Source organism: Salmo salar, chromosome 07 (assembly GCF_965601325.2).
Source record: "Salmo salar chromosome 07, fSalSal1, whole genome shotgun sequence".
Lineage (NCBI taxonomy): Eukaryota > Metazoa > Chordata > Actinopteri > Salmoniformes > Salmonidae > Salmo > Salmo salar.
The window spans coordinates 55,591,725-55,603,867 of record NC_138297.1 but is presented as its reverse complement, the minus strand read 5'-3'; the positions used below and the strand labels follow the sequence as shown (position 1 = coordinate 55,603,867).

General features: G+C 45.4%; 1 protein-coding gene across 2 annotated transcripts in view; it reads left to right on the top strand.

Annotated features, from left to right (window-relative positions):
* The window catches only part of LOC106609566 (apoptotic protease-activating factor 1), a 71,122-nt gene that overhangs the window by 27,725 nt on the left and 31,254 nt on the right, over positions 1-12,143 (top strand). For both annotated transcript variants that reach the window (XM_014208511.3, XM_014208509.3), the window contains exons 14-22: positions 27-152; positions 338-478; positions 661-786; positions 977-1,129; positions 3,921-4,049; positions 6,792-6,917; positions 7,102-7,221; positions 7,316-7,441; positions 11,640-11,765. In XM_014208511.3, coding sequence (XP_014063986.1) covers positions 27-152; positions 338-478; positions 661-786; positions 977-1,129; positions 3,921-4,049; positions 6,792-6,917; positions 7,102-7,221; positions 7,316-7,441; positions 11,640-11,765 — 1,173 coding nt within the window. The remainder of the gene's footprint in view (positions 1-26; positions 153-337; positions 479-660; positions 787-976; positions 1,130-3,920; positions 4,050-6,791; positions 6,918-7,101; positions 7,222-7,315; positions 7,442-11,639; positions 11,766-12,143) is intronic.

Genomic DNA, 12,143 nt, shown 5'->3' with positions numbered 1-12,143 from the left:
AAACTCTGCCCTGTGTGCGTCTCCAGGTGTTTAAGAGCACCTCTGGGGAGAAGCTGCTGGAGATCCAGGCCCACGACGATGAGGTGCTCTGCTGCGCCTTCTCCCCTGATGACCGTCTCCTAGCAACCTGCTCCAGTGATAGGAAGGTCAAGGTATGGTGTGGAACCCTCCCCTCTGCAATTCAAACTTTGGACAGACTTCAGACAGACTTGCCTGACAACCCGACTTCTACAGACGGAAGTCGTTTGTCTGTCTCTAATCTGTGTTGTGTGCCAGGTTTGGAAAGCAAATAAGAGTTGTATATCTGTGTAACTACAGTATCTGTGTTGTGTGCCAGGTTTGGAACGTGGAGCGTGGGACTCTGATGAGGATGTTTGAGGAGGAACACGAGGAGCAGGTCAACCACTGTCAGTTCACCAACACACGCCGACGCCTCCTACTGGCCACCTGTTCCAACGACAAGTTCATGAACACCAAGGTGTGTCTGTGGTGTGTCTGTGGTGTGTTTGTGGTGTGTGTGATTTTAAAACCATGAAGTAGGCACTCTGGCTATAAGAGGTGTGTGTGTATGTATATATATATATATATGTGTGTGTGTATGTATATATATATATATATATATATATATATATATATATATATCCCTTTCTTTCTTTCTAGCTGTGGAACATCAATAAACCCTCCTCCCAGAACACCATGTTTGGTCATTTGGAGCCTGTCAATCACTGCTGTTTCTCCCCTGATGACACCTACCTCTCCACCTCTTCCAGCGACGGAACCCTGAAGGTGGGCGGGCATAGTCACCACCTATGGCTTTGTGTGTTTTATCTATATTTGCTAATATAAAGGTTTTTCATTTAGGTGTAGACTACTAGTATGTATTTAACAACATTAATTCTACGTACCTGTGTGTGTGTATGTGTTTCTGTGCACGTATGTGTACATGCATGTGTGCGTGCTTGCGTGTGTGTTTCAGCTGTGGGAGGTGTCCTCGGCCAATGAGTGGAAGTCCATAGACGTGGCGGACATGTTCCCGGAGCAGAGAGAGCAGACTGCGGTCATGGTGAAGTGCAGCACCTGGTCAGCAGACGGCAGGACCATCATCTGTGCTGCCAGGAACGCGGTCTTTGTGAGTGTTGAAGAGCCAGCCCTCCCCTGCTGAGGCTGGCATGGGGCCGTGGCGTGGGCACAGGGACTGAGGAGTGGTCCCCTGGCGGAGCTCCATGACTCGGACCAGATTTGTTTAGCATGTTGCGATTCAGGAGCTGGCAGAATGTTGAATGGACTTTGGTAACTGGGGGACATGAGCTAATGCTCATGCTATGGCTAATACTACACTGAACAAAAATAGAAACCCAACATGCAACAATTTCAAAGATTTTACTGAGTTACAGTTCATAAAAGGAAATAAGTCAATTGAAATAAATTCATTAGTTCCTAATCTACGGATTTCACATGACTGGGAATACAGGTATGCATCTGTTGGTCACAGATACCTTAACATAAAAAATAAAAAAAGTAGGGCCATGGATTAGAAAACCAGTCAGTATCTGGTGTGACCACCATTTGCATCATGCAGTGTGACACATCTCCTTTGCATAGAATTGATCAGGCTGTTGATTGGCCTGTGGAATGTTGTGGCTGTGGATGACTAGCATGCAGATGAGCTTCCCTGAGACGGTTTCTGACAGTTTGTGCAGAAATTCTTCAGTTGTGCAAACCCACTGTTTCATCAGCTGTCCGGGTGGCTGGTCTCAGACGATCCTGCAGGTGAAGAAGCCGGATGTGAAGGTCCTGGGTTGGCGTGTTTACACGTGGTCTGCGGCTGTGAGGCCGGTTGGATGTACTGCCAAATTCTTTTGGAGGCGGCTTATGGTAGAGAAATGACCATTAAATTCTCTGGCAACAGCTCTTGTGGACATTCCTGCAGTCAGCATGACAATTGCACACTCCCTCAACTTCAGACATCTGTGGCATTAACTACGTAACATCAATTGACAGAAATTAATTCATATCCACCACCTTATTGGTCCTGGAAATATTAATTTGAGAAAGAGTAGGCTAACTGTCCTATGGACTGTCTTTCTCCAGATTGACTGTGTCCTGGAATGTTCCCTCAGCCAAGATTCTAAGCTTTATGATGTCATCAGGGCCATCCATTATGACATCACCCCAAGCTTGCATACATATTTAAGTGGCCTACAACTTGTAAATGTGTAATTTCTAGTTGTTTATCAATAAAAACAGTTATACGATACAGTAAACATTGTAAAGTCCAGGCCTTCCTGTTGCCTAACTGTGTAGTTTAACAGGCCCATGGTGTCTGTTCTCCAGTATAGAAGCACACACACGTCATTGTTTTAAAATACCCTGATATACGGTATTGTGTGTGTGTGTGTGTGTGTCTGACCGTGTTTGTGTTTTTCACTTGTATGTATTTAAAGTATCTGACCTGTTGAATATTTACATGCATCAGTATGCATATTAAGCTCATAATATCTAGTATCTCCACTGAGTGTACAAAACATTGCACCCACCTTGCCCCCAGAACAGCCTCATTTCGTCAGGGCATGGACTCTACAAAGTGTCAAGCGTTCCACAGGGATGCTGGCCCATGTTGACTCCAATGTGTCCCACAGTTGTGTCAAGTTGGCTGCATGTCCTTTGGGTGGTGGACCATTCTTGATAAAACTGTGATAAACCCAGCATCATTGTAGTTTGACACAAACCAGTGTGCCTGGCATCTACTGCCATACCCCGATCAAAGGAACTTAAATCTTTTGTCTTGCCCATTCACCCTCTGAATGGCACACGTACACAATCCATTTCTCAATTAACTCAAGGCTTAAAGAAGGATTTTTAACCTGTCTCCTCCCTTTCATCTACAATGATTTGAAGTGGATTTAACAAGTGACATCAATAAGCTTTCACCTGGATTCACCTGGTCAGTCTGTCATGGAAAGAGCAGGTGTTCATAATGTGTTATACACTGTGTCATAGCCTATCTGTCAAATTCTGTCAATATATTTGTGTTTAGCGGTATGTTCTTGTCTAGCAACTGCTCCTAGAGCAATCTGTCCGTGAAGCAATGAGAATGCCCTGGACAACTTGTCTTTCATGTTTTGGTATTTGGGCCTGTCTGCCCATCAGAGGGTAGAAGCGTGTGTTCTGACTGAGAGTGAAGCCGTCCCACTCCTGGGAAATGTAAAGGTCTCTGTGTGTCCGTGTCTGTTCTCTCCACTCCAGGAATCAGAGTGGCGTTGAATGTCAGCCTTGTCAGTTTGTAGGCTAGTATTGATAGTAGAATAGATAGCTTGATGGACTTTAAAAAAAATTATGCCACGTAGAAACAGCAGTTGGAACTCTTGTGTTTTCCACCTCAATCGCTCTTTTCTCTCCGTATCTTTCCCTTTCTTTTCTTCGGTCTGCTTTTCCCTTCACAATCCCACATTTTGCCAAGCTGGAAGATATGGAAATCATCATCGATGGTTGAGATGCAGGTTGACATGTATTGTCATGAGTCTTGCCCTGGAGGCAGAACTGAGTGGTTTCTGCTAGATGGGACAGCTGCAAAGTCAAAAAAATTCATGAAAACAAAACCTGCAGTTGAGACTTCACTTAGCAGCTTATCAGGCTATTACCATATTGCTTCCATCTAATCCCATCCTGTCATGTCCTTCACAGTTCACATTACATTTGAGTCATTTAGCAAAGACTCCAGAGCAACTTACAATTAGATCCCTACATGGTCCAACCTAACAACCTCTGAGCCCTTCAAGGGGCCATCAAGAAGTGTCTAGAAAGTTATCACTAGCTTATGCATGGAAGCCATTTTGTGCCCCACATATTGGCAGTTGCACTAGAGAGCGATCACTAGCTATAACTATGGTGTAGTGACTGATCCCTCCTGCTGTTCCCAGGTGTTTGATGTAGAGACGGCGGCCATGTTGTTGGAGATCCGGACCAGTCGCCTGAGCACGGTGCAGTACTGTCACTCCTGTCCCAGCAGCAACCTGGTGGCCATCGCACTGTCACACTATGCTGTGGAGGTACACACACACACACACACACACACACACACACACACACACACACACACACACACACACACACACACACACACACACAGCCTGTTGACTATTACACTGTGCCATGTAGGTACACACATGGTGGCTATAGCCCTATCAAATTTCTTTGTCACATGCAGATGTTAATGCAAGTGTAGCGAAATGCTTGTGCTTCTATTTCCAACCATGCAGTAATATCTAACAAGTAATATAACCTAACAATTCCACAACAACTACCTTATACACAAAAGTGTAAAGGAATGAATACGAATATGTACATAAAAATATATAAATGAGTGATGGCTGAACGGCGTAGGCAAGATGCAGTAGATGGTAAGAGTACAGTATAGACAGGTTTCATACCCTATATAATGTAGGTGTAACGGCTGTCGGGAGAGAGAGTAGACCAAGGCGCAGCGGAGTTAGTGTTCATCATGATTTTAATTGAATAAAGAACACTACACAAAACAAAACGAGAACTGACAGCCAAACAGTCCTGTCAGGTGCAAAACACTCAACAGAAACAATTACCCAAAAAACCTCCAATGGAAAAACAGGCACTTATGTATGACTCCCAATCAGCAACAACACTCTACAGCTGTGCCTGATTGGAAGCCACACGGCCAAAATCAATGAAACAAACCAACATAGAAAAATGCACGTAGAACGCCCACCCAATGTAACACCCTGGCCTAACCAAAATAAAGAACAAAAACCCCTCTCTATGGCCAGGGCGTTACAGTAGGGTATGAAACATAAAGCGGCATTGTTTAAAGTGCCTAGTGATACATTACATCAAGATGGCAAGATGCAGTAGATGTTATAGAGTACAGTATATACATATGAGATGAGTAATGTAGGGTATGAAAACATTATCCTCCAATTGCTCTTAAACGCTAGTAAAACCAAATGCATGCTTTTCAACCGTTCGCTGCCCGCACCTGCCCGCCCGACTAGCATCACTACCCTGGATAGTTTTGACCTAGAATATGTGGACAACTATAAATACCTAGGTGTCTGGTTAGACTGTAAACTCTCCTTCCAGACTCATATTAAACATCTCCAATACAAAATCAAATCTAGAATCGGCTTTCTATTTCGCGACAAAGCCTCCTTCACTCACACCGCCAAACTTACCCTAGTAAAACTGACTATCCTACCGATCCTCGACTTCGGCGATGTCACCTACAAAATAGCTTCCATGACTCTACTCAGCAAACTGGATGCAGTCGATCACAGTGCCATTCGTTTTGTTACCAAATCACCTTATACCACCCACCACTGCGACCTGTATGCTCTAGACGGCTGGCCCTTGCTAGCTCCAGGTCATCTATAAGTCTATGCTAGGTAAAGCTCCGCCTTATCTCAGTTCACTGGTCACGATAACAACACCCACCCGTAGCACACGTTCCAGCAGGTATATCTCACTGATCATCCCCAAAGCCAACACCTCCTTTGGCCGCCTTTCCTTCCAGTTCTCTGCTACCAGTGACTGGAACAAATTGCAAAAATCGCTAAAGTTGGAGACTTTTATTTCCGTCGCCAACTTTTAACATCAGCTATCTGAGCAGCTAACCGATCGCTGCAGCTGTACAAAGTCCATCTGTAAATAGCCCACCCAATCTACCTACCTCATCTCCATACTGTTTTTATTTTGTTTACTTTTCTGCTCTTTTGCACACCAGTATCTCTACTTGCACATCATCATCTGCTCATTTATCACTCCAGTGTTAATCTGCTAAATTGTAATTATTCACTCCTATGGCCTATTTATTGCCTACCTCCTCATGCCTTTTGCACACACTGTATATAGACTTTCTTTTTTCTGGGCTGATTGTGTTATTGGCTTGTTTATTGTTTACTCCATGTGTAACTCTGTGTGTTGTCTGTGTCACACTGCTTTGCTTTATCTTGGCCAGGTCGCAGTTGTAAATGAGAACTTGTTCTCAACTAGCCTACCTGGTTAAATAAAGCTGAAATAAAAACATTAAATAAGAAATTGTATGAAGTGGCATTGTTTAAAGTGGCTAGTGATACATTTAATTACATCAAGATGGCAAGATGCTGTAGATACATATGGGATGAGTAATGTAGGGTATGTAAACATTATATAAAGTGGCTAGTGATAAATTGATTACATCAATTTTTCCATTATTAATGTGGCTGGAGTTGAGTCAGTATGTTGGCAGCAGCCACTCAATGTTAGTGATGGTTGTTTAACAGTCTGATGGCCTTGAGATAGAAGCTGTTTTTCAGTCTCTCGGTCCCAGCTTTGATGCACCTGTACTGACCTCACCTTCTGGATGATAGCAGGGTGAACAGGCAGTGGCTCGGGTGGTTGTTGTCCTTGATGATCTTTTTGGCCTTCCTGTGACATCGGGTGGTGTAGGTTTCCTGGAGGGCAGGTAGTTTGCCCCCAGTGATGCGTTGTGCAGACCACACTACCCTCTGGAGAGCCTTCCGGTTGTGGGGGGAGCAGCTGCCGTACCAGGCGGTGATACAGCCCGACAGGATGCTCTCGATTGTGCATCTGTGAAAGTTTGTGTTTTTGGTGACAAGCCGAATTTCTTCAGCTTTCCGAGGTTGACGAGGCGCTGTTGTGCCTTCTTCACCACGCTGTCTGTGTGGGTGGACCATTTCAGTTTGTCCGTGATGTGTACGCCGAGGAACTTAAAACTCTCCATCATACGGCAGGATATGACGACATACGTCTCTTCCCTCCAGCTGTGGGACATAGAGACCAGTAAGAAGATGGCTGACTGTAGTGGTCATCTGAGCTGGGTCCATGGAGTCCAGTTCTCCCCTGACGGATCTCTACTGCTCTCCTGTTCTGACGACCAGACCGTCAGGGTAAGTGTGTGTGTGTGTGTGTGTGTGTGTGTGTGTGTGTGTGTGTGTGTGTGTGCGCGTCTGCCGTCTGTCTGTCAATAATTTGTCCAATCTGTCTTCATCAGTTAACCCTTTTTGTGACATATTGTACTTAACCTTTTTAATGGCATAAAAAATGGAATGCCTTGGTGTGTGTGTGTGTTAGGTGTGGGAGACCAATAGAGTCCACACCTCCTCGGCTGTCTGTCTGAAGAGGGACTCTGACGTGCTCTTTAACAACGGTGACATTACCGTGGTCGCCGCCGACAACCGCAACAGACTGCAGGTGAGAGGGCTAGGCTGAACTCTCGCGCACACACAATGATGTCTTACAGATGTGACAGGTGTTAACCCAGCAGGCTGACGTGTGTGTGTGTCAGGTGAGGAATGGGAGGACCGGAGCGGTGGTGTTCCAGTCAGAAGACCAGACGTCTCGTATCCGCTGCACTGCTATCTGCTCACAGACCTCAGCCGTGGGGCTGGGACGAGAGGATGGGACGATACAGGTACACACACATGCACACACACAAACATACAGGTACGCTCACATATACACACACTTTTACCCTCACACACATACCAGAAAGCAAAAATCTTCAAGGACACAAAAGTAGAAAAATGCTTACGTATAATTTATGCTTAACTTGACAAAAGTGCAGGTGCTATGAGGGAAAAGTGCCAGAAATGTAAAAGGCTTTTTGGCTGGAGAAGAGGGGGTATCACTACCAAACTTGATAAAGACCAACTGAGCTGTAGGAAAGGCAGGAAGAGACATTTTTGCAGGTAAAGCTGGACACAATGTTACACCAAAACTAAGTTTGACAGTTTTACCACTGGTGCTGTTCTAGTAGCATTGTGACTACTGTGGTCTGCCTATGCTTGGAAGAGTTGGTCCATGTGGTGTGTGTGTAAAAATCATGTTCACCTTGCTGGTCGAGGTGTTTCTCACATCCAGTATTGGCAGGTGACATTGTGCTAGAACCCTCTCTGGCCTGTCAACCCTGTCTCAGTCCTACTGTACCCAGCTCTCTCCTCTCTGTCTGGCCTGTCAACCCTGTCTCAGTCCTACTGTACCCAGCTCTCTCTCTCTGTCTGGCCTGTCAACCCTGTCTCAGTCCTACTGTACCCAGCTCTCTCTCTCTGTCTGGCCTGTCAACCCTGTCTCAGTCCTACTGTACCCAGCTCTCTCTCTCTGTCTGGCCTGTCAATCCTGTCTGTCCTACTGTACGGTACCCAGCTCTCTCTTTCTCTCTCTGTCTGGCCTGTCAACCCTGTCTCAGTCCTACTGTACCCAGCTCTCTCTCTCTGTCTGGCCTGTCAACCCTGTCTCAGTCCTACTGTACTGTACGGTACCCAGCTCTCTGTCTCTGTCTGTCTGGCCTGTCAATCCTGTCTGTCCTACTGTACGGTACCCAGCTCTCTCTTTCTCTCTCTGTCTGGCCTGTCAACCCTGTCTCAGTCCGACTGTACTGTACGGTACCCAGCTCTCTCTCTCTCTGTCTGGCCTGTCAACCCTGTCTGTCCTACTGTACGGTACTCTCTCTCTCTCCTTACCTATTTTGTACTCTCTGTTCTCTCTCTGCTTCTCTTTTCTAGTTGTCATAAATGAGATTTTTCCTACTTTTCACCTTTTCTTCCTCATACTCTCCTCTCTCATTTATTCCCACTCTCTGCTCTACTTGCTCCATCGCTCCCTGTCTCTATGATAAATGGTTGTTTACTGCGAGCCAAGGAAAATCTGCTCCCTTTTGGAAGTGTGTGTGGAGACTCAGGGAGGTCCCTGGAAGTGGTAGTAAGTAGTGTCACACACCCTCTGTCCCCTGGCAGGTGTGTAGAACTCTGTACTCCAGTTGGGGCCGCACCTCAGGAACCTCTTTAATTAATGAAGGGGGCCTGGGCTCTAACCAACACAGGGGTTAATGGCTTATAATAACTCAGGCCTCTTCTCACACACACACACACACACACACACACACACACACACACACACACACACACACACACACACACACACGGGTGTCTGTCTACTCTTCTCAGTCAAGAGGGGGATGAGGACAGAGGGATAAAGGGATAATAATGGTGAAATGAGTGGAGCTGAAAGACACTGCAGGGTTGTGTAATATCAGTTACTTAATATGTGAAAAGTGGGCATACCATGGAAATGTTGGTTTCACTGTGAGTATACTTGTGTTGGTCTTTACACGTTCCATTACATCTAATTCCTCTCATTTACCCCAGAGGGAGCTGCTGCTTTGTTTCCTTCCAGGTCCGCTGCTGCAGTAGTCTGCCCCCTCTCTCGCTCGCTCTCTCTCTCTCTCTCTAACTCTTGCTCTCTCTCTTTCTCTCTCTCTCTCTCTCTCTGTGTGTCTCTCTGCCTGCTCTCTCTCTCTCCTCATCAGAGCCACTGTGCTATTAGAGCAGAGAGGTAAAAGTTGACCAGAACTCTAATGAACTCACAAAGCAATGCCCTCGTTGTCATTGACTCAGTTTGACGCATGCCTCGCATTCTAGTCTTCTTTCTGGGCCGTAATTGCCACTTTGATTGGCTCGGTTCTCTCCTCTGTTGAAATGACATGCTGTTTTTCTATTAAGAAGGAAAAGAAGAGGGGGTGTGCTGGAGAAAGAGAGGTACAGGAGTGTTGAAGAGAGTGACTGTGTGTGTTCTGCCCCAGGCAGGAGGGATGACAGTTAGGCAGGTACTGAGGACCATTGGATGGAGGACTCTACAGCGGCTGACCCCTCACAGGGGCTTGTTGCTGGCGCTAGGGCTAGAAACAGGCAGTGTGCAGGTATGGTAGCGATATGGCGTGTGCGCGTCAGTGGAGGCTGCTGAGGGGAGAACGGCTCATAATAATGGCTGGAATGTAATTGTATCGAACACGTGGTTTCTATGTGATTGATACCAGTCCAGCCATTACTATGAGCCGTCCTCCCCTCAGCAGCCTCCACTGTGTGCTTCGACCTGGATTCAAATAATATTATCATTACTTTGCTTTAGTCTGCCTAGATGGTCAGCACTGTTGGGACTATTCCATTTGTCCATTGCACCAGGCTCAATCAAGTCCTGATCTTTTTCAAATAGTATTTTAAGGTGTGTGGGTGGTGTGTGTGTGTGTGTGTGTGGTGTGTGTGTGTGGTGCCTTGAGCTTCTCAAAGGGATTGTGATCAGTGTTAGGGCGAGGGATAGCTCCGGTACTGTGGAGTGATCTATTGTTCAAATGGAGTTTAAGGTGCACATCACAGCATATGATCAGGGATCAGTTCATGTTAACCCGCTCATCGTAAGGTGCTTCGATGACCACTGCTCTCAGATCTGTGCTGCTTTCGTTGATCTGTTTATTCCTAAGCGTCATAAGCCAAACTAGTATTCTTAACGCTAACATGTTTTACTCAACCTTTCCCCCATATCGCCCTGAGCACCCTCCCTGCTGCCTCATTCCCAAAGCTTGAGGTGAGCTGGCAACCTTTTGAAACCCGTTTCCCAGTAGCATCGCAGAGCGTCCTCTGGTTGGCATGCCCTGCGGCTAGCCTTCTCACGCGTTTGTTTGAAGTAGGGTTTTATTTGAGAGGTTTAAATGTTTTAGTACAAGGTGAATCTAGATTGAGATTTCACCTTGTGGTGTGTGTGTGTGTGTGTGTGTGTGTGTGTGTGTGTGTGTGTGTGTGTGTGTGTGTGTGTGTGTGTGTGTGTGTGTGTGTGTGTGTGTGCATGCTTGCATGCATGTGTAGTCATTTTTCGTCTAAAGTTATGAGCTTGTGTGTTTCTTTGCCTTTTGGTTTATTGGTTTACACTACAGATATCATACCAGGAGGGTTAATTGGGTTGAATTATTTTGCGATAATATTAATAGACTTCAAGTATGGCCCTTATTGTTTCTAAATCTTACCATTTTAATGAATAACTTAAGTTTAATAGCTTAATTAAGTTTGCAATAATTTCCAGTAGTTGAATGTCAACAGAATTCAGCCTTAAAATTCTAGTCCAACTACTCAGTCAAGTTAGCAAAGATGGTGCAGGAAGTTTCTAAGACAGTTAGGACTTCTAGGACCTCAATAATGTACTCTAGGTTGTCAGAGTTTCCATTGTCTCCCTTATAAGATTAAAGTGGTTTTGTAACTTGAAGCCAGTTCTTTGAGCATCAGAGCTGCTTTTTCTCCTGCTGTGACAGTGTTGTCTGTCAGACCCTCACACAAAGTAGTCAGGGCAGATCCACTCTCCGAGTGGGCTGATCAATCGCACGCAGAGCCCGCTAATATTTTAAAAAAAAATCATTTTTGATGAGCTTATCACTGTCAACCCAAACGCATTACTTTGGTCTCCTTTTTTATTGTAATATATTTTTATTTTGCTCCACATCTTTATCTTTTACTAGTTTTGGTCTAGGCTTACCCATAGACAGTCAGAAGGTTATCACTTTATCCTCCCAGCTTTCCCCTCTAAATATCTGTCTTCCCTCTTTCTGTCTCCCGTTTTCCATCTTTACTTGAGCAGTTGCTTGTTTTTACACTTTTGGGAGCAAAATATAGTGTGTGACTATCTTATTTAATTTTTTCAAGTTTACTATTCTGTTAGTCAACACTTCTCCAACTTCTTGGGATGTGTGTCAAGTCATGCTTTTAATAATTGTTTTTGCTCTTTTGACACAGTAATAAAGGATTGAAATGGAATCATCTCTCCCTTCTCCTTCCTCTCTCTCTCCCCAGGTGTTGGAGGTGCCATCGGGGACCTCTCTAGCCACTCTTCAGGGTCACACCAGGACAGTTCTCCACTGCCAGTTCACCCCGGAGGGACACACACTCATCACCTCCTCTGAGGACACCACCATACGGGTGGGGCCCTTCTCTTTCTTCCTCATCTTTCTTTTCTTCTTCTCTTTTGTGGTATGTTATTTCCGTCCCTGTGTATCTGTGCGTCTGTGTCTGTGCGCGTGTTTGTGTGTGTGTCTGTGTGTGATGTTTTCGGACTGTTCCGCTCTGTCACCCCTAACAGCTCGCCTCTACTGTTCCACTTCACTGAACATATCCTCTCATCTCCTCTACTCTGTTTTTAGGACAGCCTGTCCACTGCTAGACTTGTCTGCCTATCAGAACTACACACACACACACACCACACACACACACACTATCCAGAGCACCACCTTGCTGCAAATCAGAACAGCACAGCCTCACTTTGTATTCATCTTACTCTGTATTATCCTGTTTAGTCCC